At 65.6% G+C, this 25,471-nt stretch overlaps 3 protein-coding genes across 8 annotated transcripts; 1 reads left to right on the top strand and 2 right to left on the bottom strand.

The window, feature by feature from the left end:
- The first annotated feature begins 1,590 nt into the window (after positions 1-1,590).
- GEMIN7 (gem nuclear organelle associated protein 7) lies at positions 1,591-2,220 on the top strand. The gene has a single exon (XM_019485855.2). It carries the CDS (start codon positions 1,604-1,606, stop codon positions 1,988-1,990), a length of 387 nt encoding a protein of 128 aa, XP_019341400.2. The 5' UTR covers positions 1,591-1,603; the 3' UTR covers positions 1,991-2,220.
- A 1,231-nt stretch (positions 2,221-3,451) lies between these two features.
- CLASRP (CLK4 associating serine/arginine rich protein) lies at positions 3,452-17,856 on the bottom strand. 5 transcript variants are annotated; one of them, XM_059719177.1, is made up of 21 exons: positions 17,795-17,856; positions 17,368-17,481; positions 17,037-17,134; positions 16,319-16,420; positions 13,743-13,822; positions 13,300-13,384; positions 12,446-12,591; positions 11,845-11,941; positions 11,244-11,322; positions 10,874-10,947; positions 10,165-10,206; positions 9,741-9,962; positions 8,226-8,486; positions 7,868-8,047; positions 7,725-7,782; positions 5,814-5,874; positions 5,664-5,722; positions 5,195-5,241; positions 5,029-5,111; positions 4,661-4,685; positions 3,452-4,290 (listed from the first exon to the last, which is right to left on the bottom strand). In XM_059719177.1, the coding sequence occupies exons 2-21, from the start codon at positions 17,464-17,466 to the stop codon at positions 4,224-4,226; spliced, it is 1,965 nt and encodes a 654-aa protein (XP_059575160.1). In that variant the 5' UTR covers positions 17,467-17,481; positions 17,795-17,856; the 3' UTR covers positions 3,452-4,223. The 5 variants fall into 5 exon arrangements, 3 of the variants coding, with proteins under 3 accessions (XP_059575160.1, XP_059575159.1, XP_059575161.1); XM_059719176.1 differs by lacking the exon at positions 17,795-17,856 and having other exon boundaries at positions 17,368-17,788; XM_059719178.1 differs by lacking the exon at positions 17,795-17,856 and having other exon boundaries at positions 7,725-7,764; positions 17,368-17,788.
- Positions 17,857-18,567: 711 nt separating this feature from the next.
- RELB (RELB proto-oncogene, NF-kB subunit) lies at positions 18,568-25,471 on the bottom strand. Of its 2 annotated transcripts, XM_059719179.1 has the most exons (12): positions 25,343-25,471; positions 25,210-25,263; positions 24,835-24,843; positions 23,295-23,797; positions 22,729-22,886; positions 21,808-21,899; positions 21,179-21,310; positions 20,751-20,855; positions 20,159-20,374; positions 19,913-19,981; positions 19,652-19,729; positions 18,568-19,486 (listed from the first exon to the last, which is right to left on the bottom strand). In XM_059719179.1, exons 1-12 carry the CDS (start codon positions 25,395-25,397, stop codon positions 19,137-19,139), a joined length of 1,821 nt encoding a protein of 606 aa, XP_059575162.1. In that variant the 5' UTR covers positions 25,398-25,471; the 3' UTR covers positions 18,568-19,136. The 2 variants fall into 2 exon arrangements, with proteins under 2 accessions (XP_059575162.1, XP_059575163.1); XM_059719180.1 differs by lacking the exon at positions 24,835-24,843.

The raw sequence follows: 25,471 nt of genomic DNA, 5'->3' as shown, positions 1-25,471 counted from the left end.
ACCATGGCCCAGGGCTGTTTTCCTTGATAAGGAGCTGTCAGCATCGAGGCCCCTGCAGTCTCAGCCACTCCATCCAGCACCGTCCCTGCCCCCACCAGGCGTGGTGGAAAGTCCCCTCCGTGCTTATCTGGGATGGGTTTGTTTGTCTGGCTGCTGCAAGCCCGTTTTCCCTGCAGGACGGATCCTGCTGGAGCAGAGCTGGGAGAGCGGGGTTATCTCTCAGGAAGCTGCGCACGCCCGTCCGGCCCCGCTCTGGCTGCGACCGAGGCGAGACAATCCTTTGGGGCCGGGAGCCCTGGCACCAAGCCTGCTTCCGCCCCACGCGGCCTGCAGCCAGGACACGCACGCTCAGAAGCAGCTCCCCCAGCCCGAGTGCAGGGCTGCCCCGAGCCCTTATCGCCCTGGCTGGAAGCAGGGCCGTCGGCCAAGCCAGAGAGGGGCTGGCGCGGTCCACAGGGCTGACAGCACGTGGCAGGACCGAGCGCAGCGCTGAGCTGTAAACAGGGCTGGGAGGAAGCTGGTCACCATTGCCGCTCTCAGGAACGTGCCGGCTTGCTCCCAACGCAGGCCTCCCCGCACGCTGGGCCAGGGCCAGGGCCAGCGTCTCCCCCGAGGCGTGCTGGGCTGGCAGGTGGGACAGGGCTGGAGGGGACGGAGACGCTGGGTCACAGGCAGCTCTAGGACTTTGCAGAGGACGCGGTGCATCGTCACGATTGCTCCCGTCAAGTTGCAAAGAAAGCGGCTGTCCTGACAAGCTGGTAGCCAAGGGCTGCATTATTCATAGCCTCTGCGAGCCGCGGGGCTGGGGGGAGCTCCGGAGGCACGTCTAGTGCACCCTGCCCGAGGCGGGATCGGCCCCGTCCGAACCAGCCCAGACAAACCATCGCCTGAACTCTGCGTACGACCGTCAACCCCGACACAGCGCAGACATCGCCCTGGGAAAGCAGGGGACCAGGCCGTCGACGTCCTGCTTCTGCGAAGTGTTGTCAGCACGCGCTGCAGGGACCCCAGGGCGAGGCGGCAAAACCCCCCGCACCACCAGAGAGCAGGGGGAAACCCCTCCCTCCCTGCCCAGTGCAGCGGGGGCTCAGCCTGAGCAGAGGGGCGAGACCCTCGGGCCGGGACCCTGCGGGCTGGTGCCAGGAGCACGGGCACAGCCCAGCCCCCGCCCCGGCTGCACCAGCGCCAGCGCCTCGCGGGGCTTAACCCCCCCTGGCACCTGGAGCAAGGGGGGGGAACCATTCTGCTCGGGACATCCCCGTGAGGGCACCCGACCTAGCCCGCATCAGCCCCGACCTGGCGGAAGGGGTGGCACAGGAGGAGGAGATGGAAAGCTGCGGTTTCGGCAGATAAAGGCCCCCGTGGCCTGTGGGACGAGAGACAGAGAGAGGCTGCTGCCCCAGGAGGGGCTCGGCGCCGCGTCCTCCCCGGGCAGCGAGCCGGGCGCCGAGTCCGGGTTAGGGGCGAGGTCGGAACCCCGCGCGCGCACGCGCCGCGCCGCCGGCCGGACCCGCTTCCCTGCCGGACCGGAACCCGGAAGTGGGAGCCGGAAGTGGGGTGCAGACGGGGCCACGTGGACGGACCGGACAGTCCCGCCGCGGCCATGGCGGTGCCCGTGGGCGTGACCCGCCTGCCCCGGGGCCCGGACGGCGGCAGCCGCGGCTTCGACCCCAGCTCGGCGCGGTACCGGGCGCTGGGCCCCACGGCCCGGCCCGTGGCGGCGGGCGCGGAGCTGGAGCGGGAGCAGCGCGGCCGCGTGGCGCTGCGGGAGCGGTACCTGCGCAGCCTCCTGGCCATGGCCGGCCGCCCCGTGCGCTTCGCCCTGCACGAGCGCGTCGGCGTCTCCGCCCTGTTCGGCGCCTCCGACCGCGACATCCTCAACTTCCAGGTGTCGGAGCTGCAGACCCCGCTGGGCGTCCAGCGCGAGGCCCTGCTGCGCTGCGCCGACATCATCGCCTACAGCTTCGAGCTGCCCGCGCCGTCCAGCTGAGCCCGGCGGGGCGGCCGCGTCCGGCCCGGCCCGGCCCGGCCCGGCCCCAGCCTTTGGCTTTCAGTCACCGCCGAGGACGCGCTGGACCCCTGGACCTGCAGCGGCAGCTCGGTGCCCCGCGGCTTCGCAGGCGGGGGACAGCCGCCCCTGCCCCGGACACGTGGGAGGACAGCAGTGCTGCTGCCCCCTGGCCTGGCAAGACTGCCTCAATAAAATGGAAGTCCTCGCTGTGCCGCCCCGTGTGCCCCTGCCCGCCGCCCCAAGGCAGCATGTGAGCGGGTTACGGTGCCGGTGCCGGGTTGGCCTCGTGCTGGCGGGGGAGTGGGATTAACGAGCTGAGGTTGTCTTGGACAGAGGTTGCCCCAGCCAGACCGGCCCCTCTGCAGCCAGCTGTGGCTCGTGGGCTGCTGGGGGCTTGTCCCAGCTGGGGTTTCTCTTCCTCGGGGCAGGGGACACCAGTGAGTTCCCTGGTGCTGGCTCCCAGGAGACGCTGCCCACTTGGTCTGTGTGAGGGCCTCAGGCCTGATCCTGATGCTGTGCCCTGCCCCGTGCACCCCAGAGCACAGGGCTGGCCTAGAGCTGGAGGCTCCTGCCCCCCTTGGCACAAGGCAGGGCCCAGGGCTCCTCCCACATGGTTGAACCAGCGCTGATAACCATGGCGCTGTTGGGGCAGGGTCTGTCTCGCCCCTGCCGTTGCACCCAGGGAGCTGCTCTGTGTTCAGGGAAGCCTGGGCAGTGGGGGCCAGAGCCCTCTGGCCACAGCAGTCCGGTTTTCACCCTGCAGCACTTCCGCAGGAGCTGGCAGGTTTGGCGCTGGCAAACTGCTGCCTGCATCCCACTGGCTCCCTGGGCCCCCCCCACCCTTCCTCAGCCCCATGCCTGGCAGCTGCTGCCTCCTCCCCGCTGCTGCATGGAGCTTCCTCCTCTGGCCCCAGCTCAGCCCCCAGTTGCCTTTGCTCATTATTGAACAGTCCCTTGCAGTCCTCTTCACCCTACAGGCCACAGACTTATCTCCACAGCTCTTAGCCCCAAGTACACAGTAGAAGGGATCAGCTTCCTTGCACCCCAGGTTGGTCCTTGCTGGTGTTTTATGGTTGCTTTCACATCTCTCGTCAGCTGTCCCAGGACCACACCTCACTTCTGCCAGCACTGGGCACATTTTCTCTCTTCTTGTTATTTCTGCCCTCTCCCAGAGAGGCACATGCACCTCCTGGGCCTGTGCGCTGCACACCCCCAGGCACCAGCCAGCCATAATCCCTCCCACCTGAGGAGCAAAGTGGCTCCAAGGAGGTCTGACCCTGGCCCTGCAGGTGCACAGCCCTTCCTGGAGGCACCTGGGGCTTGGGCATGCAGACAAGGTAGGTAACAGCACCCCTGGATCCCCCACCTCCCCAGGGCAGTCCAGCCATGTGCCCCCCACCCCTCTGGGTCCCTGGAGAAACAGGCCAGACTCACACCACATTTCTACTTCCTCCCATTTATTCTGTACTTCACAGCACAGCCCAGGCCTCTCCCTCTTCTCCCAGCCAGACACAGAGCACAGGAGAGCCAGGCTGGGGCCAAGGCCTGCGCTGCCCTTTCAGGTCACCCAGGACCACTGGTACTGTGCTGTGGGGGGAAGAGGGGAAGGGGCCAGGACCAGCACATCTGGGGCCTAAGCAAGGTCCAGAGTGGAGTGAACAGGCTCCACACGCCTCAGCTGGAGCTCAGCGGGCACCAGGAGCAAGGCACCCAGTTACAGGCTACCATCCAGTCCAGGGGCCTGCACTGACCTGGACAGAGGCACGGGGCCAACAGCCTGAGGCTGAGAGCACAGACCAGGAAGCCTAGACTCTCAGAGCAGCTCTACAATCACAGGGCCCAAAAGGTACCAAGGTACAGCCAGGCCTGTGCAGAGGAAGGTACGACCTGGAGGGCAGCCAGGCTCTCACTGCCTGGAACAAGAGCAGGGCACAGCAAGGTGGAGGAAAGGCAGAACAGGCCTTGCCCCTGGGGCTGGGCAGCTCAGCTGGGGCACATGGCCCTTGTCTTTCAGGAGCCGCTTGCTTCTAGTCCCATGGAATACCACAGGGTAGAAGCAAAGACCCTCTCGCCCACACCTGGAGGTCAAGGAGCTGCGGCTGCTGCCCACGCAGGCTTCAGGCTGCTCGTGGAACAGAGGGTTCTGCTTCATTGAGGAATGGCATCTAGGAAGCAGGATGGTGATGCAGAGCTCCACCCAGCAGGGCTGATGCTAGTGGCGGTAGTGCGGACTGCGGGAACGTGACCGGGATCGGGACCGGGACCGAGACCGGGACCGCCTGTGGAGGAGGAAGAAGGGGAGGTTGGTGCAGCAGAAGACGGGCATAAGCCAGGGGTCAGGCTGTGCAAGGAACACAGAGGAACCCAAGAGGCCATGCACCCCCGTGGGGCTTCCTGCGATGCATCCCATGGATGCAAAGCTGTTCCACCCCCTGCCCCAGCTTTAGCCAGTAGTGGGGAGTGAGCAGAAGCCGGGGGTGGGGGGAGGTCTGGCCTATGCCACCAGCTCCCAGCACCAGAGTGGGGCAGAGCTCCATGGGAGAAGATGCCTGGACCACTGCTGCATCCCAGGCCCAGCAAGGAGCAGCCCCTACCCCGCTAGGCCTGGCGCTGCCCAGGGGAAAGGAGGGGGCAAAAGACTGAACGTACCTCCTGGAGGAGCTGTATTCCCGACCTGCAAGACAAAGAGCAAGGGTTATGAGGCAGACTGGGGGCCGGATGGGAGCCCACGAGGCAGCAGGCACTGCAGGGCAGCTGTGCTGGAGGCTCCAAAGGCACCAGCTGGGCCCTTGAGGGCTGCGGCCAGGGCTGGGTCTGGCCTGCAGAGTGGGAGCTGCACCTGTGCCAAACTGTGCTAAGTGCAACACCTCGCACCCCCCCTCCCCTCTGGAGACCAGCACCCTCCCGGGAGTGCTGCAGCCATGCAGGAGGGGACAGGCAGGGGACAGGGGAGATGCCACAACATCCCTGCACGGCCTGGACCAGGGACCAAGCCAAGTCCCCCCCCCGGTACTCACTGTATCGCGGTGAGGGGGAGCGGCTCTGCCGGCTGTACTGCCTCTCCCATTCCTCCCGCTCCTTCTCCCGCCGCTCCCTCTCCCTGTGGGGAAACAGTTCGCATCAGGTGGGTGCCTATGCAGCCCCCACCCCATAAGGTCCCCAGGAAAGGAAGGGATGAGTTACTTCATCCGTATCTTCCGTGCCATGGCACGCAGCTCGTCCTCTCGCTCCTGAAAAAAAGACCCATGCACCAGTCAGGCCTCAGCCTTTGCCTGCCTACAGGGACAGCCCCTTCCACACCCTCCCCAGGCACAGACCTCTCGCTCCCCGCACTCCAGGCAGTCTGGAGCCCGCCCCCCCCCTTCCCCAGAGCTTTGCAGCCTGGAGTCTGTGGCAGTCAGCTTCATCTGTGGCAAAATGGATCCGGATCAAGCCTCAGAAGCCTCCTGCCCAGGCAGGACACAGCCCACAGTGCACAGCACCATCAAAGGGTGCCAAGAAGGGGCGAGACAGTCCAAGCTCAGTGCATGCTCCTGAGCTCTTCTTCCCCACCCTACCCCAGAGCAGCAACCTAGTGACTGGGCAGCAGGCCCCACAGAGGCCAACGGCTCCCTGGGGGTGCTCCACAGCTTGGGCAGGCACTGGTCCGTACCTGCCTTTCGTGCTCCTGCTGTAGCATCTTCTCCTGTGCTGCCTTCTTGTCAGCTTTAACTAGAGTGAGGAGAGAGCGAGAGCAGGGGTGAGGCAGGTGCAGTGGGGCAGATGAGGGAGGGAGTGACTGGGGGATGATTACTCTGCTTACACTGCCTGTTAAGCGCCTTCTGCATACGGAGTTTCAGCTTCTCCTGCGGGGTTAGCTTGGGCTGCAAAGAAGCAAACGTGGAGGCCTTTAGGGCTAGGCTGGGCAACACACACCAGACTCACCCGGCTGGGCGGTGCCCAGGACCCCCTTGGCAGCATCCCACACACCCAGCAGCCTCCTTGCTCTGGGGAACTTGCCCTTGCTCCCACCGGGAGGGGACAGGGGGGATGGAGCCTGCCCTGCTGGAGTGCCATCAGCCCCCAGGAGGATGGGCCCAGCTCTCCATCTCCCTGAACCCTGGGGCTCCAAGTCCTGGTCATTCCAGACACTGTCCATCCAGGCCGGGAGTCACTTTGTGGGATGGGGCCAGCCCTGCCTGCCCAGGGGGCCAGGTTGTGAGCTGCACGGGCCCTGCCCTGCTTCCTGCACTCAGCCACAGCCGCGGGGTTAAGCGGGCACAGCCTGTGCAGAGCTGGGGCTCAGGTGGTGGCCAAACTGGACGGAGCAGAGCTCAGTCCGTGCCCCTGAAGCCTCCCACCCATGCATGCTGGCAAGCAGAGAAGGGCTGAGGGAGCCCAGGGAGGGCGCAAAGGAGATCCCAGCTGCCTGTGCTGGGCACTGTGCTCTGCTGCATCACTACAGCTTCAGCCCCTCCTTGAGTGCTGCGGCCTGGCCTGCTCTGCTTGCCCAGCTACCAGTGGGGGGTGAAGTCTGCAAGGGGAGAACAGCCTGTGCCTGGCAGAGCCTGGCACAGGCAGCACGTGGCCAACAGCTGCTGTGTGCGGCAGTTCAGCCTCTGGCCCCAGCCCCACGCCCACTCTGCACTTCTCCCACCACTCAGACTCAGCATAGCCCAGCAGGGACACCAATCCAGATCCTCCTTCATGAAGGACAGGGATTTGGCCCCTGGGAAAGAAGGAGCAGAAGTGGGAAGACGCAGGGGTGGGAACTGATATTCCAGGGTGCGAAGGAGCCCAGCCCTTCAAGCAATGCATCGAGCTCCTAGAGCATTTGGGAAGAACCTCCACCCCCCACTGGACATTACCAAGCCTGGGCCCCGAGCCTGACAAAGCCCAGCCTCCCCACCCGTTGGAAAGGATAGCTCCAGGACCTCAGTGTAGCCTGTATCTATGGCCGGTGGGGAGTCCCTGCCAGCTGGGGCTGAGCCATTCGTGGCACAGCCCTCGTGCTCCAGGGGACCTGCCATCTGCCAGGGCCTTGAAATGCCCCCGCAGGAACAGGGCTCCCAGCAGCCAGCAAGGCTGGTCTTGAGCCTGGCTGCTCTCTGCGATGGAGCCTAGCAGGCAGCTGAGCCCTGGCCCCATCTCACCCCCTTGGCAACTCGGGGCAGCTCCTTGCTGCCCAAGACAGGGCCTGGGAGAAGCAGTGCCCGGGGGCGCTCAGCTCCACATTCCCCTTAACCTGCGCCCCAGAGGCTGCAGGTCCCCGAGCAGGGCAGCTCCACCACCAGGGAGCAGCTGGTGGGCGGAGGCTGAGGTGTCAGACACAGACAGATAGAACGACTGGGTTGGTTCTCGAGCTAGGCAGACCCCTCCCAGCCCCGCGCGGCTGAGCCCTGCAGACAGTTCTGCAGGTGCCCCCAAAGGAAGCCCCCACCCCAGCAGCTCCTCAGAGCTGGGAGGAGGGGGGGGCCTATCTCCAGGCTCCTGCCTCCCCATAGCAGTCACCCGACAGCCCAGCCCGGGACTGTCCCTGCCGGCCACCAGCACGGCCTGCTCCAAGCAGCCCCGCCACTACCCGGGCTCAACCCCCAGGTGCTGGAGCAGAGCCTGCGGCTCTGCGATTCTCCAGCCTGGGGCCGCCCGCTGGGCCACGCCCTGCACCTCCTCGCTCCCCGCATCTGTTCGGCAGTGATGTGAGTTAAACAGGTGAGATTAAATTCTTACTGACTTTGGCAGCTCCTGTCTCTTTACCGGCAGCAGCGTCGGCCCTGGAGGGGAACAAGGAGCTTGATCAGCAGTCATGGCACAGGTACGACAGATCACCACCCCCCTTACCTGTCAGGGCCTTGCAGCCTCCCCCCCCGCACTTACTTTTTCAGCTTCTCCCCCACGGCCGGCGACGCTGCAGGCCGCAGCGGTTTCTCTCGTGGCGGAGACACCGACTTGCTGCGACTGCGCGAGTCACTGGGACTATGGCTGCTGCGGCTGCTGCTCCAGTGCCTGCCCATCCGGCTGCCCCGGCGATAGCGCTCCCCGGACCGGGAATGGCTCCTGTGGGCACGATGGGTTCAGCCTTGCAGGATTCAGCTCCTGCCCCATCCCGGTGGGGACAGGCAGTGCCATCCAACCTGGCATCCTCCCCAAGCCCAGGGCAGTGCCATAGTTTTGCTTCCCCTGCCTTGGTGGAGGGGGCCTTGCTGCAAGCTGCACCGTCGCCCCGTGGTGCTACCTGGACCGACGCCGGGAGCTGTAGCGGCGGCCCCGGTCAGGGGAGTAGGAGCGGGAGCGGCGACGGCTGTCCCGCGAGCCCCCCCCAGAGTAACGCCGGCTGCGGCTGTGGCTGCGACTGCGGGACCGTGAGTAGCGCCGGCTGTGGGACCGGCCATAGCGGCTGGAGCGGTAGTGGCCCCCGCGGCGTGAGCGGGAGCTGGAGCGTGAACTGGAGGAGGAGGTCGAGGATGGAGAGGACGAGGATGAGGATGAGCGCCTCCTGTAGGGGACAGAACACAGTGCGGGGTCAGCTCAGGCAGGTGGGTGAGCCAGGGTCCTGCCTGCAGCGCACAGCAGGGGCCAGAGACTTGAACCAGCCTGGAAGGAGAAGGGAGTTAGCAAACTTGGCACCAGTCACCCAGAGCCCTGTCTTGTCCTGTCCTGTCCACCTCCAGCTGGGAAGTGTACTCTGCGCCAGCCCTGCCTGCAGGCTCTTTGGGACTAGAAATCACGTCCGGCTGAACCATGGTCCCAAGGATGCAGCACAGCTCCCCCACACACCCACTCCCTGTGCTCAGAGCCATGAGGATCAGGCTGCAGGGGCTTGGATTCTCTTGGGGAGCAGGTGACACCACACCTCAGCCCCACGCACTGCTCCACACACCCCCGAGAGACCCCCCACCCAGTTCAGTTGCAAACCACACAGGGAAGGCTAGAGACTGCCACTGCTCCCTGCCCTATTGGAAGGAAGCAGGCCTTGGGCCTCTGGCTGACTAGGAGAGGATGTGGGTCTGGCTCCAGCCACATCCAGCTCCAACAGGGAAGCATCCAGTTCAAGATCACAGCCCGCGCAAGGGAAGACCCAGGGAGAGCAAGGCTGGGTGGCCTCTCAGGGTCTGCACTTTACCCCCACCCAGCAAGTCAGGCCTGCAGGACCTCCACCAAGGACCAGGGCTGTCGCCTCCCTGTGCTGTGGCCCTGGGCCACAGGCATGCACAGGATGAGGGGCGCTGAAAAAGGACTCTTGGCCCCAGCTGCCCTGCAGCAGACAGGGCATCAGGTAGGGGGGCAAGGGCTCCTGGCTCCTCCCTCAGGGCTGGGTGGAGAGGGGAAGGGCAGGGAGTGCAGGGCTGGAGGAAAGAGGGACAAGTAGAGGAGAGCATCCCTTTCCAGCTGCCGGATCCCACGTGGCCTGAGAGCTCACCCTCCCAATGGGGCACAGCCCCTCTTTGCAGCTCCAGGACAGGCTGCTTCCCTGCTCCCCCCAATGTCCAATCTAGGACTGGGCCCAGCTTTCCAAGGGCCTCAGCCTCTTGCTTTGCTCAGGATCCTGGAGAGCCCTGGACTGGGCCCCCAGCACAGGCCTGGCCAGGCTGTGGCAGAGCGGACAGCAAAAGGGCAGCTGGAAAGGACTGGATGCCGAGAGCTCCCTGGGCCAGTGCCCGAGGGGGCAGGTGGCCTCGGCGATGGGCTGCGGCCCCGCTGGGTCTCAGTTAAGGTTGGGGGAAGCACACTGGGCGGGCGAGTTACCGACCGGGAGGAGGCGCTATGACCTGCCGCAGCGCCACCCGGCTGCGCTTGGCTGGCACGCTGTCTGCCGGGGGGGGCTGCCTTCCCGGGGGCACCACCGGCCTGTGCAGACGCCGCCTCCTCGTCGCTGCCCCCGAAGCTGGTGATGAACGTGATCTTCTCCTCCTGGCCCGGGGAGGGTGAGCGGGACCGGGAGCGGGACTCCGAGCTGGATTCTGAGGGCGACCTACAGGGAAAGGGAGGAGCGAGGGTCTATTCACTGTGGGGGTGGAACTGCGAGATGCCCCTGACTGACCGTACGTGTGCAGACCCAGCTGGGCCCTGCCTAGGCTGCACCCCAAGGGAACCCCAGTGGGCCCCCTTGGACCTGCCCTGCACCCTCCTGCCTGGGGTGCAAGAAATCACTCCTGCCACCCACCACCACTCACCGCTTGTAGGGGTCATAGGTGGGGCTGTCCCTCCGTGCGTAGCTGCAAAGAGAAAGCACATCAGGGAACCTGTGGTGCAGCATCAGGCTGGAGGCCTCCCTTCAGAGGGAGGCTAAGTGGGGCAGTACGTTCCTACCCTCCCTCTCCATGGGAAAGTCCTCTCCCCTCGGCTTCCCCATACACAGACCTGGACCCTCAGAGCCCCTGCCTGAGTGTCGGCCTCCTGGCCGAAGAATAAAGAGCAGGACTAAGAGAACAGCAAGGTACCAGGCTCCCAGACAAGACCAGAGGAAAAGGGGGAGCATATCTCTGGGGCTCAGAGTAGACTCTGCCCTGAGGGGACCCCTTTACCACACCTCACGTGCACTGGAAAAGATGAACGTGAAGGAGCGGAAGCTTTGAAAGCAAATGCGGCACCTACCTGTAAAACAGGCCCCGGCTCAGCTGAGCCCTTGGCCACGGGATGCTTCCAGGGGCACAGAGCACAGCCCTGTCCAGGCCCCTGTGGCCAGCCTGCCCTGGCAGTCCACGTGGCCTGAGCCAGTGGCGTGAAGTAACCGTTTGCAGAGCAAGGAGGCCCCTGGCTTGGGGTATGGAGGAGGCTGCCCCAGTGTTGCACAAGGGCTGCCCCAGGCAGTGCCAGGCCATGACTGCTCTCCAACAAGCCTGGGGCTGTTGCTAGGAGAGCATTTCACCTTCACAGCCTCACCTGGGAGGGCTGATCTTCCTTCCCTTTAACCGCTTCTCCCGGAACTCCCTCCTCTGGCGGCGAGAGCGACGGCCCTGGAAGGGAACGGCCCAGAGCTGAGCTGCCAGAAGGGAAAGGCTGCCAAGCCCTGTGCTCAGCCAGCAGGCAGAAGTCCATCTGCTCCAGCTCAGCACAGGCAGGCTATGGGTGAGGGGTGGGCCTGATTACTCCAGCCAGGTCTGCCCAAGCCCCCTTTCCACCGCACTGCTTGCACTCCTGAAGTGGGACCCCTCAGAGAGCTCCGAGGCACTGCAGATGACAGCATCTCTGGGCACGGGACACGCAGGGCTGGGGCTGTGGCCCACCCGAGACACCCCCAGGGCTTCCGTACCGAGTACATAGCCTTCTCCTCCTCCAGGGCCTTGGCGTGTTTGATGGCTTCTGCCTCCTCCTTGTCCTTGCGCAGCATCCTGCCAGGAATGGAGAGATGCTGAACAGGGCCAGTGACTGCAGAGCCTCCCCTGAACAGTCCCAGCTGGGCTGGCTGATTCCTTCTGACCCAGGTCTGGAAAGCAAATGCCTCCAACTCCCTGGTCCTGGCCACTGTCTTCAAGCACCTGGCTTCTCAACAGGAGAATCGTGCTCTTGCTGGATCTCCCACCAGGGTCAAGCACTGGGTGCTGGCAGGACAAATGGTGCTCCAACCCAGCACAGCCCCTACAGCAGCAGTGGGGTCTTGGCTGCACTCCAAAGAGCTGGGGTAACACCAACCTCTCCATGCCAGGAGGGCCAAGCCCCCCCCACAGCTAGCACTTCCCATGTGAAGGGCACCTGCTAACCCAGCAGGGCTGGCCACAGTGGTACCATCCTCCCACCAACCCCAGCCTGTCCGGCCCTGCACATCTGAACTCCCACAAGGCAGCAGTGACTTTACACCAGCCAGCACTACTGGGGCCCAAGGAGCTGCCAACCTTCCTTCTCACTGGCCCTACCTGACGAAGTCCCCCTCGGCCATGCCGTACGTGGTTGCCTGCTTGTTCAGGTCAGCCACCTGCTCTTGATTCAACTCGTCCACATCCACTTCCACATCTGCAAGCAGAGCACAGGGTCAGCACACAGTCGCAGACCACACAAGAGGGCTGCCAGGCCATGCCATGCCAAGGGAAAAGGCACGTTGCCTGAAGGCTGCTGGCCATACAGTAGGGGTTCGTCTCTGGCACCGAGGAGGTGACGTGACACATAGGACCCAGGAGCACAGCTGAGCCCCCTTCCCTGAAACAGAGCAGCTTCAGCCACCAGGGCTGGGTGGAGCAACTGCAATGGGGCCCATGACTACTCCACTCCAGGGAAAGACGACGCGTCACAGGCAGAACTGAGACCCCCCCACAAACCCCAATTCAAAGAGTAGGCCAGAGGCTCCTGGGGCAGGCATATAGAGGCAGCATCCTGCAAGACAGCGCTCCCCCAGGCCTCCTTGCATGCAACACAGGTGTCAGGAGTGACAGGAGCCAGGACCAGCAGCTGGATGCCCACAGGCACAGGGGAAGTCTCCCCTGGCTAAGTAGAACCCCAGGTAGGGCTGTCGAGCCGCACCAATGTCGGGGATGACCTCGTCTTCGTCCGTGTTGCTGTCCTCCTCCGAGTCCTCCTCATCCCCCCGCTTCTCCAAGGAGTTCTCTAGCTCGGCCACTGTGCTGTCCTCGTACGTGTAGCCAATAGAGGCCTTCTTCTCTGCCAGCCTGCAGAGATGCTGCCTGTTACCACGCGGTGCTGGGGCACAGCCAGCTGGTGCCAGGCACCCCCTTTTCTAGCTGCTCTGTGCTTGCCATGATTGGGCAGCTGGAGGCTGGGACTACCCCTGTCCTCCAAGAGCTGGCGATGAACCCCCGTGTCACCAAACACTCACCACTGCCAATCAGCAGAGAACTGTTCCAGAAGAACAGTCACCTCCTCCTCCCCCTCCAGCCTCAGCACAGACCTACTGTCCCTACCCATGTCCATGCTAGGACAGACCACCACAGCCACAGGGAAGCCCAAGGCTGGCCTGTCATGGCATTTTCCTTCCCTTCTCCTCCCCTTGGTGAATCCCCATCCTGCAGGGCAGAGATTTCTCCCACTCAGGCCCAACAAGGGCTTCCACGAGCTGCTGGTGCTCGAGCAAGCACAGCTGTCACAGCCATAGGAGCATCCCATGGCACAGAAAAAGTCTTGGTCTTTATGGAGGAAGCCAGGACACGTCCTGCCTGGCCAGTAAGGGAATGGACTGCTCAGTGGCACTGCTCCCTGGGGAAATTGCTTCCCCCTGAAGCAATAGATGCATTTCCAACCCCACAGAGCAGAAGCCTGACTGTGGCCACGCATGACCTGAGGGGCTCCCTTGGGGAACCCTGCGACAGAGCAGCCCAGCATCGCGCCCAGGGCCTCCTCTGCCCCCAGCCCACACTCACTTCTTCTTCTCGTCTTCATTGGGCTTCTGGAGTCCGCCGTAGAGTTCATCAATGTAGATCTGGTACAAGCACTGCTCCTCTGAGACTGAGGCACACACAGACAAGCACAAAAGTTACAACCTGGCAGCCACGTGAGGGCCAGGGGAGGCCTGCAGGCTGCAGCAGAGCTGGCCAGCAGGGAACGAGGGAGTCCTATAGAGGCAGCCCAGGGAGAGGCAGCTGAACGCTGCTGTCCCCAGCTGGCACAGGAAACATATGCTCATCCCCTCAGCTGCCATCCAGCACAACTCTCCCCATCCCAGTCAAGGCCTGGAGCCGGGTGGGCCACAGGGACACCCACTCCTTCCCCATAGAGGGAACAGGGCTCCATCAGGAACCTCACCCCGCTGCCACGAGCTGCTGCTCTCCCTTGGGCTCAGAGACCTCCCCACCCACCCACTTACTGCCAGCGAAGTCGTTCTGCACCAGGCCACGGTAGCGTTCGTAGTTACATTTCCTCTCATCTGACTCCTGCTCGGGGGAGCTGGGGAGAGAATGCGCATGCTGGCACCAGGGGCCCCTAGCTGCACACAGGCTACTTCTGCAGCCACCAGCCCATCCCCAGAGTGAGTCTGATGTCCCAGGCACTCTGGGACGCTGGACCAGAAAGCAACAGTGGTGCTATCCACAGACCTGGTCACTCAAGCACCTGTGGGCTGTCCCAGGCAGCTGTTACTGGAGCCTACTGGGAATTCCCAGGCATGGGGCCAGGTGACCCTTAAGGGTCCTTTCAACTCATTGACTCCATAATTGTCTCCCAACAAGACTGAAGCTGTTGAAACCATCCCCTCACATACCCTGTCCCACCCTGCACTGTTTAACATCTTCATCAGCGACTTAGACGAGGAGGTGGAAAGCATGCTGTCCAAGTTTGCTGATGACACTAAGATGTGGGGCGAGGTGGACACACTTGAAGGGAGAGAGAGGCTGCAAATAGATTTAGACAGACTACAAAAGTGGGCAGACGAGAATAGGATGGGGTTCAACATAGACAAATGCAGGGTGCTACACCTTGGGAAAAGGAATCCACAGCACACATACAGGCTGGGGAGTTCCCTTCTTGAAAGCACAGAAGCAGAAAGAGATCTCGGAGTCATTACTGACTCCAAGATGAACATGAGCCACCAATGCCAGACCGCAGCCAGCAAGGCCGGCCATACCTTGTCATGCATCCAAAGATGCATCTCAAGCCAGTCCAGGGAGGTGATCCTCCCCCTCTATGCGACTGGTCAGGCCGCAGGTGGAGTACTGCGTCCAGTACTGGGCGCTGCACTTCAAAAGGGATGTGGCCAGCCTGGAGAGGGTTCAGAGGAGGGCCACTCACTTGGCGAGAGGGCAGCAGGACAGGCCCTACGAGGAGAGACTGAGGGACCTGAACCTGTTCAGCCTCAGCAAGAGAAGGCCGAGGGGGGACCTGGTAGCTGCCTACAAACTCATCAGGGGAGATCATCAGCAAATAGGCAGAGCCCTTTTCTCCCCTGCACCACCTGGGGTGACGAGGAACAATGGTAATAAGCTGATGGAGAATAGGTTTAGGTTGGAGATCAGAAGGCAATATTTTACAGTTAGGGTGGCCAAAATCTGGAACCAACTTCCCAGGGAAGTGGTCCTCACACCTACCTTGTGCAAATTCAAGAGGAGGTTGGACAATCACCTGTCTGGGGTCTTGTGAACCCAGCATCCATTCCTGCCTGTGGCAGGGGGTCAGGCGAGATGATCTGTTCAGGTCCCTCCTGACCCTAGCTACTATGAAACTATGAAACCCCACCAGGCCTGAGGCATCACTGGGGCCCTGCCGGCTGGGTTGGACCTCTTCAGGACGCCTGGGGGCAGGTTCAGCTCCTGTTTGGCTCGAAAATGCTCAACACTGTGACTGGGGGCCCTGGCTGGTGGAATTCCCTTATTAAAGCCTGTGGTGCTCAACCTCTAGCCCATGGGCCAGATCCTGCCCCCAGGGCTGTGTTGCCCTGTGCACAGTGCTCCCTACAGATTTGGAGACTGAGGCAGGAAAACAGCGGCAGCATTAATTGCTGCTCCTCTGTTGCCTAATTTCTGGAGCCTTGCAGGTGATGTTGGCAGTTCACAGTGAGGCTGGCACCTGGGGCCACTGCATGGAACAGCCCCCACTTCTCATCCAGCCTGGGCGCAAAGGGGCTGGAAGTTTAACCCCCATTGATTAAAGCAGTTTCTAGTCCCCTGTTGGTTTGGTACAGCTGGAAGGACGTCCACGGGAGGAAGAACAGCGGGCAAAGAGAAAGATGACTGGCCCCTTACCAAGCAAGCGCACCTTGTGGACCGACCCATCAGCCCAGCTCTGCCACGGGGCTGGGGAAAGTGGGGGGACGACAACTGCACAGGGCGTGGGGAGAGGGGCAGCACGGAGCTGACAGCAATTATGCTGCAGTGCCCCCAATGCCCAACCCCTTGTGCCAGATTCAGAGCAGCTGCTCCAAGAGAAGGAAACCCCATGAGCACAAGGAAGCCTCCTCCGTACAGTTGGCTTCTGCGGACTTTGCACAAGGGTGGCTCTAAGGACTCCAGAACCAGGGGAGCAGAGAACCTCAGTCCTCTCACCCTGCAGGAGCACAACTCCCTGTGTGTCAAGGCACCGTGTCTGGGAAAGCCCCAAGATGCCCGGGGGCCCTGCGGGGAGAACGTACCAGGGGACTCCTGCACAGTCCAAGTCAGGTTGGAGGAGGGGCAGGGGGGAATTCAAGGGACTGCAAAGATCTCTAACCAACTGCATACCACAAGCACATGTGGGACAGGGCAGCCAGGCCACCTAGACCCCAAGCAAGTCTCCGCTGTAAGAGCTCTTAGGAATTCTTCTCTCCCACAACCCAGCGATTGCCCTGAGGGAGCCAGCTCCACCCGCAGGGGCACGAAGAACAGGGAACTCTGAAGCCCCATTGCCTCACGCAGGTGGTCCTGCAGCCACTGGTCCCCACAGGCTGGGGGGAAGGGTGAGGAGGGGGCTTACATTGGGTTCAGCAGTGGCGGGGTGTACATGGGGATATAATCCAGGTGAGCACGCACGTCAAATCGGTCGATCATGTTGTTTGTGTCCCCCTGCCAAGGCATCCTGCAGGGAGAGAGAGAGAGCCGGGGCAGTTAGGAGCTACAGCTGCAGCACGAAAAAGGGGCTAGGACACTACCTCTGCAGCTCCAGGGAGACCAGTGGCGCTCCCAGTCCTTGGGCACCTGGGAGGAGGTTTTGGGAGCTGCCTCTGGGCCACAGCACGCAACGGGGCCCCACGTGGTCCTTGCCAGGGTCCACAGCTCAGCTCCTCCTGCCCGGAGCCTCGCCCTTCCTCCTCGCACAACAAGCCTCCAGAACACGTGGGCTCTCCCCCAGCGGGGAGATGAGACGTGGACTGGTTTCGAAGGGCTGTGGGAGAAGCCTGCAGCACGTGGGGCCCTGCTCCTCACGCAGGGAACGGCCCAGATTTGATTCTATTTTTAAACGAAGCTGCGAGGAGGGAACGCGTGCCCTGTACCAGCTGGCCCCTGCGCGCTGTTTCGAGCAGCAAAGCCACGAAGGGAAAGGAGCCAGAGCCAGGCAGCTGCACGAGGGGAGGCAGGGGGCGAGGGGGGGCCGCTGGACATGCTCTCCTTCTGGGGGGAAAACCCGGGCAGCGCGGGCTCCGAGTCTGCTCCACCCGGCACCGCTGCGCCGGCCACGCGGCAAAGCTACTCACATGTTGACAGGACTCTCCGCTGCCAAAGCCACCGCAGAATCCAAGTGCACCTTGCAGGCCCGGCCGTGAACCTGCAGGAACTGCGCCGGGTCCTTTTTCTGCAAGAGACACACGGGCGTCACTCGTCCCGCCCGGGGGGGCTGGAGAGCCCCACAACGCCGCCGCGCGCCCTCCTGCGGCGCCCGGGGACGCGCCCGGGGACGCGCGCGGCGCCGTCGGCTGAAGCAGGGCGCGTCGGCCCAGGGCTTCGCGGCCGAGGGAGGCAGCGCCAGACGAGCCCCGGGGCGCCTCCCCCTGCCCGGCGCGCGCGGGGGCCGCGGGGGATGCTCACGATCTTCTCGTAGTACTCGCGCCGCCGCTCCGCGCGCTTCTTGTAGTCCACCATCATCCCGCGCAGCTTGCGCTCGTGCTTCCGCGCCTCGTGCCACATCCTGCCGGCGCCGAGCTGCCGAGACACGCGGCGCGGGCGATGAGTGCTCCGCCCCGGGGGCTCGGGGCCGGGCCGGGCCGGTCTGTGCGGGCAGCACCAGGGCCGCGCGAGGGGCAGGCGGCTCCGGGCGGAGGCAGGGGCAGGGGCAGGGACCGGGCCAGGCGGTCACGGAAGGGCCCTGGGCCTCAGTGCACGGCGTCGCCCCGCCCCCGTAAGGGGCCGGACCCAGGCAGCGGGACGGTGCCGAGGGGAACCGGGGCAGGAAGCAACGGCGCGGCGCCCCCCGCCGGACAACAGCCCCGTACCCGCGGCGCCATTAATCACTCACCGGAAACCACCGCGCTCAATGACCCGGAACCGGAAGCGCGGGGACGCTGGGTGAGACGCGGCGCTGCCTCGTGATAGGCTGAAGCTTGTCACGCGGCGCCTGCCTGCTCAGCCAATCCCGGCCGCTCCCGGGGCGCGATGGCGCGGTCGGCGCGCCAGGGGGCGCCACGTGTCCGCCGTGGGGCGGGGGGAGAGGAGCCCCGCCCCGCCCCGTGGGCCGGCGAGGGCCACGCCCCGACTCGGGGGAGCAGCCCTGGGACCGGCCCGGCCCAGCCTGTCGTGGCGGGGGAAGCCCCGCGACCGCCAAGGCGGCTCCCCGGCGGCAGGGGTGGCCCCTTCCTGGCCCGCCGGGGTCGTGTTCCGAGTGGGGAGGTCTCGGCTGTCCGGGGAGACTCGTCCCCAGCTGGCTGCTGCGGCCGTGGGGCGAGCCTCGGGGGCATCCCGGGCCTGGCCCCGCCTCGGAGCCTGCCATGGGCCTTGGACACGTGAGGCCCCGGGTGGGCGCAGCCGCCGCCGCCCACGGCTCTGGCGTTGCCTTGCCTGGTTTGGCTTCGGACGCAAAGCTTCGTCCTTGAACCGCCGCAAAAGCCAGTCCTGGCCCCGCTCGCGCTGGGGCGGGCACGGGGCCGGGACCTGCGCCCCAGCCCCCGCCGGCGCCTGGCTGCTTGCAGCGAGCAGCCGGGAACGGGGCGGCCCCCAGGCTCCCCCCACCCCGGTCCTGCGGGTGCCCCCGCCGGGCGGCCCGGACCATTCAGCCGGCGACGCGGACCAGCAAGCGGTTGCAGGAGTTTTATTCATGCCCATCACAGCGCCCTGGGCGGGGCGGGGCGGGGCGGGGGGAGCAGGGGGCTGCAGTGTCTTCGTCTTGCAGGTCGGGAAACAAGGCACGAGGTGAAGTCGGACCGGGAGCAGGCGCCGGGACGGCCCCTCCTGGCACCCGGCTGCTCCGGGCCCGCCGCAGGCTCCTGGCACGACCCATCCGGGACCAGCCCCTGCTGCCGGGGTGGTGGGGGCGGCCCCTCTCCCCTGGCGGGGGCCCTGCGCAGCCCCATAAATATAGTGCAAAGCATGACCCCGGGGCCTGCGCCCCACTGCTGCACCCAGCCGGCGCCGCGGCCTGGGGCCGGGCTCCAACCGAAGGGCTGCGGGGCCGGGGCCTTCACCCACCCCCGGCGGTGGGGGGGACAGCTGGGGGTGTCACTCCCTCCCCGCTCCCCTTGCCGGAGCTGAGCGCCCCCTGCCCCACCGCAGCCACCACGGGGAGAACCTTCCCTTCCCTGCTCTGATGCCAAGACCATTCCCAGTCCATCCGCGGCCAGGCCAGAGCTGGGGCTCGTCCACCTTCATGCATCCCCCAGCCGCAGCTCCAGCTCCGCCCGCTCGCAGGCCTCCTTGAACTGGCTGGGGAACATGTTGCTTCCCACCAGGCTGGCCGTGCCCTCGGTGTCCCCCGCAGGGACCTCCCTGGGCACCAGAAATGGGGCCGCGCTGCTGGCCGGGGGGCCATACATGTCCGGCGGGAACTCGGGGTCCAGGCAAGCGGGCAAGTCTGTGACAGCGCAGGAGGGCAGGAGCACGTCCCGCAGGCTGGGGCAGCCGTAGGGGGGGTAGTCCTGGGGCAGGCAGTACTCGAAGGCCTCGGGCATCGGCATCGGCATGGGCTCCGCGGGGGCCAGGAGGGAGAACGCGTCCTCTGCAGCCAGAGCACAAAGACCCAGTCGGGTCGCGCCCCAGAGCAGAGCAGAGCGGGATGGCAGAGCTGCGTCCTCGCAGAGGGGAGGGTTCTGGTGCCCGGCACAGCTGGCCAGGGGCTCCGGGCAGGCCCCATGGGCACCACGTCCTCTGGTCCTGGACTGACCTGCAACCTGGGGCGTGACAAAGTGGTCCATGTAGGCTGGCTTCTGCTTCCGCCGCTTGGCTTCGATCCCATGAGGGTCTAAGGGAGAGAGAAGAGGAAGCCTCAGAGCCCCTGGCCCCACGTGGGCTGGGAGCACCGCTCCGCAGAGGGGCCCGGGTGGTGCGATGCCTCCGCAGGGAGGGGAAAGCTGAGGGGACCCTGCTGGGTGCAGGGGAGGGTCCCAGCCTCCACCAGGCAGCCCAGAGCCCCCGTGGCACCCACCGGATCCAGACAGCTCCTCCAGCACGTCAGGCATCCCCCGCTTCCGCTTCACATTCACCCCGTAGGCATCTGCAGAGAAGACGGAGCCGAGCAGGGTGTCAGCCAGACCCAGCCTGTCCCCTGCCCGAGTGCAGGAGGCTGCTACCCGCAGGGACTGCATGCTAGCACCCTTGCACGGGGGCTCTGTGCCCCTCTCCCACTCTCAGGGGGCCGTGACTGGGGTGCCGATCCCAGGGCGGGGGTTACCGTGGTCCTTGGGCAGGTAGGTGAAGGGGAAGGGCTCGCTGCAGACACTGTCAGTCAGGCGTTGCAGGAACACGGCCACCTCCACAGGCTCAGGGATGTCCAGGTGCTGGTATGGGGGTGTCTTGAAGACGATGGCGACCTGGCGGTGCACGTCGGCCTGCGAGAAGTCGGCCTTGGCCTCCCAGGTATCCTTCCGGAAGATGACAGCGATGTCCTCTGCAGGGGGTGTGGGGTGAGGGGGCAACAGGGCCAGGCTGGGCAGGGGCACATGGACCTCTGCACCCCTCCCAGCAGATGGGGCTGGCCCGGCCCCCCCAGGAACGGGTCCAGGCCTGGGCACCAGATGCAGGCAGCTCGGACACCTCCCGTCTCTTCCCTGCGCCCAGCTGTAGCTGGGGCTTTGCAGTCCCCAAGTCCCTCACAGGCAGCTGGGGGACCCCCTTTCACCCCCCACACCCCACCACCCTCCTGACCCCAGCTCCAGGCCCCCTCGACGGGCTCCCACCCCTCCTCTGAGCTGCAGCTGGAGCTGTCCCCTCCGCCAGGACCCCCCACCCAGGGCAGCGAGGCTGAGCTGTAGTCCCCCACTTGCCTTTCTGGACCTTATCGCAGAGCAGGTACATCTCCTCCCCACCCGCGCAGGGCCCGCACTCCTTGTTCATGCGGCAGATGCGCAGCTCCGACGTGTTGGTGGACTCTGTGTGCACCAACACAGGCTCAAGCAGAGGCAGCGGTATGGCATGGGAGCCTAGCCTGAGGGAGCAGCCCCAGCCGCACCAGGACAGGCCTGTCCAAAACCCGTGGCGAACCACGATCCCCCAGGTTGTGCTCCAGTGCATGGGAGCATCTGTCTGCCATGAGCAGTATGGGGGCCAGGACACACAGGAAAGCAGCTGCCAGCCAGGCGAGCAGATACTGCCTGCGCGTGGGACCCACACAAGAAGCCGAGGTACCAGGCAGGCCACGGCCACAGCCCCTAGCCTGCCCAGCCACCCTCCAGCCCCCACCCTGGCCACTTACTCTTGTCAAAGATGGGCTCGGAGAGCACGGGGCTGAAGTGCCGTGTCTGCCCGCTGGCGTCGCGATAGGAAGCCTGGAAGCAGATCCGCACCACGTTCATGTCCACCTCCTGGTGATTCTTCAGGGAGCCAGCTGTGGGGGGAGACGCAGCGAGTGGGGCTGCTGAGTGAGTGCCCCCACCCCCAGCTGCAGCACAGGGTCTCCCCCCACCCTGGATGGCCCCAACGTGACCGTCCCTGCCCCCTTTCCAGTGGGAGGGGAGGCCGTGGGTCCCTCTGGAGCCTGGGGACCTCCTCCCCGCAAAGGAAAAAGCAATTCCGGACCAGGAGAGTGAGACTGTCCAGCCCCATGGTCCCAATCCAGACAGCTGCAAGCCCTGAGCTACGACTCGACTGTGCCACCCACCCGCTCCACATCCTGCCTCCAGAACCAGGTGCGCAACACCCCCTGCAAACCCGGGGTGGGGCCAGGCCAGCAGAGGAGCTCTGGGATGCAGGGCACAGGGTCAGAGGGGCCTGGGGGTGTCCCCATGGGACCTTGGTGGGCTCCCAGATCCCCTCGGAGCTCCTGGGCTGGGCTGGGTTGCAGGCAGCGGGTGTGCCCCCCCCCCCCCCCCCCGGGTCACCCACCTTTGAAGGGGTCGATGCCCAGCTGTAGCTTCTTCTCGATGGCTCCCTCGATCTCCTTCTTCTTCACACACTGGATGCCGAGATTGCTGAAGCTGCCAGGGCCAAGAGGGCATGGGCTGGAGGCTGGCCAAGCTCCGTTGTGCTCATGAGCTGCCCTCCTTCCCTGCCCTCAGCCACGGAGGGGGCACCACTGCATGGGGTGCTGCCATGTAGCACCCAGGGGCCATGCCAGCCCCAGCCCTGGCCCCACTGGTCCAGCCACTACTGAGCATGGTTCCCCCTGGGGCTCCTCCTCCGATCCCTCTGCCTCCTTCAGAGCTCTCCCAGGCCCAGAGAGAGACACGGGGATGCCCAGTCCCCACCTTCTGCCTGGCCCCAGCTCCACAGGGCCCCTTCACCTTCCCCACATGGCAGCCAGCTGAGAGGCCAGGTGGGAGGAGCTCTGAGGGGATCTGGGAGCCCACCAAGGCCTCACGGGGACACCCCCAGGCCCCTCCGACCCTGTACCCATGCCTCTGCCCTGCCTGGACAGGCCTCCACCTCCGCATGGGGCCCCCTGGCTTGGTGTGTGCCCCTAGGCTGCAACCTAGGAGGGGCTGCTCTGGTCCCAGGGCCAGGACCCCGAACCACCTGGCTCTCCCACCCCAACCCCTGGCAGCAGCTCCTGGGAGGTGCTTGGTCCCCAGCCAGCGGGACGGAGCCCGGGGCACCGCAGCTCCGGCTCCTCCAGCAGACAGGGGCTGGGGTGCCAGGGGCTCCGTTCTAGCCCAAGGGCAGGGAACAGCGAGGAAGAAGCCACAGCACTGGGAAATCGCTGTCAGGCCACGACTGTCCAAGGGCCCCAGATACCGAGCCTAGGCCACCCCCGGGACGGGGCCATGTGGAGGAGTCTCCCAACCCCCAGGGCTGCGCGGCTGGTACCTGTGCTTGGGGTTGGTCTGGGGCTTGAGGGTGACCTCGCAGAGCCCATTGCTGCAGTCCTTGCCCACAAGGCCGTGGGGGTGGATACGGAACGGCCAGTCCTTCCACACCAGGCAGGCCGTCACCTTCACCTCTGGGATCTTCTGGCAGTTCAGCAACTGGGGAGACGCCAGAGGCTCATTGCAGGGGGATGGGGTGGGGGAGGCTGATACAGGGATAACAGGGAGAGAAACCAGGCCCCCACCCTGGACAGGGGGCTCCCAGCCCCTCTCCCAGGGCAGGTTGGGTCCCCTGCGGCCAGGCCAGGCCAAACAGCTCAGCCCTGTTCCAGCGGGAAGTCCAGTTCTCATTGTACGAGAAAGTGGAGCACAGGGTCCAGAGGTGCCCCCACACTTGCCCCTGGCTGGGGGAGATGTGATGGTGCCTGGGTCCAGGGTCCTACCCCATCGTGGGGGTGGGAGGGGAGGAGGGGTAACCCAGCCAGGCCTGCCTGGCTGTCCAGCAGGAGCTATTGGGGGCAGGGGGTGAGCACAGGGCCCCTGCCCAGTGCCCTGCCCCCTCCTCACCTCGATGGCTGGCAGGGTCTTGCTGGCCTCAGTGCTACTCTCGCCCAGGATGCTGCCAGCTGACCGGCCCTCACACTCATAGCGGAAGCGCATGCCCCGCTGCTTCGGCTGCTCTGTGATCACCAGCTTGGGCGGCTCCAGCATGTCCTCCAGCTGCTCCTTGGCCGTGGGCATGGACCAGTGGTGCTGGGCGGGCGCGGCGGTGGACGGGAGCGGCGTCCCCCGTGGCACCAGCCTCGGCGACAGCGTCAGGTTGCCCAGGCTCTGGGTGAGCTGGGGGCCCCGGGAGACAGGTGGCAGCAGGGGGGAGTCTCCAAAGGGCCCCAGAGTCCCTGGCAGCGAGCCGGACCCCAGAGGCTGTGAGTGGCGCAGCGATCTCGTGGGCACCATGGGGCTCGAGCCCCGGGGCACCAACTTGGCCGGGCCCTTGGGCATAGGCCTGGGCAGGAAGGACGGGGCATCCGGCTGGAATCCATCCTCCTTCATCAGCTCCTCAATGATCTCTGTGGTGGGGGGGGCACCATCAGGGCACAGCTGCAGAGACTTGCCCGGGGGCAGCGGGAGCAGCCAGGGGTTGGCACGAGTCACAGGCAGCATTGGGATGTGGTGGCAGGAGCCCTCTGCCAGCCACAGCCATGCACAGGGCTGCCCACCCTGGCCTCTGAGCCCTGCCCTGCACACACTGCCACAATGCCCGCCTTCCTCCCGGCACGTGCCTGCTGCCAGGTAACAGATGTGGGCAAAGCCGCTGGCCTGAGCTCCAGCACCACCCAGCCCCTGCAGCAGGGGAGCTGATCCAGGGACTCAATCTCAGGGAGGGAGGGAGGGGGGCATCTTCCAGCCTGGCTGCTGCAGCATGGGCATGCCCAGGGCACTGCTAGAAGTAGTCCCGGGCCCCACCCAACACCTCCCAGCAGGACACTCCTCCCCTAGTGTAGATGAAGCCCTGCGACAGCAGTCAGTAACTGCGCGCCAGGGTCGCTGGCCTGAACTGCAGGCAAGGGCATACCCAGCCCAGGGGAGCCAGGCTGAGTCGGCCAAGGCTTCTGCTGCCAGGTGGATGTGGAAGGAGAAGGGGCAGGGGCTGGGCACAGCCTCGCTTCCCCGAGCGCCCAGCAAAGGGCGCTGCCAGCACCTGCGGCAGCCAGCGAGTGGCCTTTGCTCCGTGTCTGCCTAGGGTAGGGCTCCTCTGCCCCAGCCCAGCTCCTGCATCATGGCACCAAGAGGACAGGCCCGAAGGCAGAGGTGGAGCCGCATCGGGGGAATCACTCCTGCCCAGACCCCAGGGCTCCGCGGGGGCCGGCAAGCTTCTCCCGTCTCCATGGCCTTGCAGCAGCTGGCAGCACCTACGGGTCCCCTGGCCTGGGCTCTGGGCAGGGGGGCGCAGGGGCTGGAAGCTGCCCCGACCCCACAGACTGCACCGCCGTCCCCTGTCACCGTCACGCCAGCCAGCGGGTCCCGCAGGCTGCGACCGCCCTGGCAAGCCCCAGGGCTGCACGTACCTGCTCCTGCCGCACCCCCACGCCCAGAGGTCACTCACCTAAATCCTCTGCAGAAGAGAAAGGAGAGGCTGGCTCTAGTTTGGCGCAGGCGGCTGCTCTCCCTCCCCCTGCCCAGGAGCCCAGCCACCCGCCAGGACCCAGGGCTGGCAGGAGCCCCCGGGCACCAAGCCCAGCGCCCGGCGCTGCCCCTGCTCTGGGAGAGCTCCTGGGGACGGGGGCTGAGGCTGTCGTGGGGCAGCGCAGGAAGCCCCCAGGATCCCTCTGCTGCGGGGGCCAGGGGGCATGCAGAGGGCCCGAGATGCCCGCGGCCCCGGAGCAAAAGCTCCTCCGCCCCGGGAGCTGCCTGCCTCAGTCCCCCCTGCTGTGAAACGGGGCCGCGCGGCGCGGCGCGAAGCGGAGCCCCCGGCCCTCACCGTCCGCGTGCGACGCCTGCGCCATGGCCGGGCCGCGGTCCGGGGCGGCGGCTCCTGCGGAGACACGAGGCCCGTTACCCCGCGCCTGCCCGGGGCGGCCCCGCGCCCGCCGCCCAGCGGCCCCGCGCCTCACCTGGCGGCAGAGGCCCCCGCTCCCGCCGCTGCTGCCGCCCCCGGGGCTGCCGCATCGCCTCCCGAGCCGCGCCGCGCCGCGCCGTGCCGCGCCGAGCCGGGCCGGGCCGCGCCGGGCCGCGCCGGGGGC

Source organism: Alligator mississippiensis, chromosome 15, assembly GCF_030867095.1.
Source record: "Alligator mississippiensis isolate rAllMis1 chromosome 15, rAllMis1, whole genome shotgun sequence".
NCBI classification, from domain to species: domain Eukaryota; kingdom Metazoa; phylum Chordata; order Crocodylia; family Alligatoridae; genus Alligator; species Alligator mississippiensis.
The sequence above is the reverse complement of the archived record's forward strand: the minus strand, read 5'-3'. Positions and strand labels throughout refer to the sequence as shown.

Coding starts and splice junctions, on each gene's coding strand:
- GEMIN7 (XM_019485855.2), top strand. CDS start 1,604: ATGGCGGTGCCCGTGGGCGTGACCCGCCTGCCCCGGGGCCCGGACGGC.
- CLASRP (XM_059719177.1), bottom strand. CDS start 17,466: ATGTGGCACGAGGCGCGGAAGCACGAGCGCAAGCTGCGCGGGATGATG. Junction 12,592..13,299: donor AATGAAGACGAGAAGAAGAA/GTGAGTGTGGGC, acceptor GCATCTCTGCAG/GCTGGCAGAGAAGAAGGCCT. Junction 8,487..9,740: donor GGTCATAGCGCCTCCTCCCG/GTCGGTAACTCG, acceptor TGTCCCCTACAG/GAGGCGCTCATCCTCATCCT.
- RELB (XM_059719179.1), bottom strand. CDS start 25,397: ATGCGGCAGCCCCGGGGGCGGCAGCAGCGGCGGGAGCGGGGGCCTCTG. Junction 22,887..23,294: donor AGACCCTGCCAGCCATCGAG/GTGAGGAGGGGG, acceptor GCGTCTCCCCAG/TTGCTGAACTGCCAGAAGAT. Junction 21,900..22,728: donor CAGACCAACCCCAAGCACAG/GTACCAGCCGCG, acceptor TGGCCCTGGCAG/CTTCAGCAATCTCGGCATCC.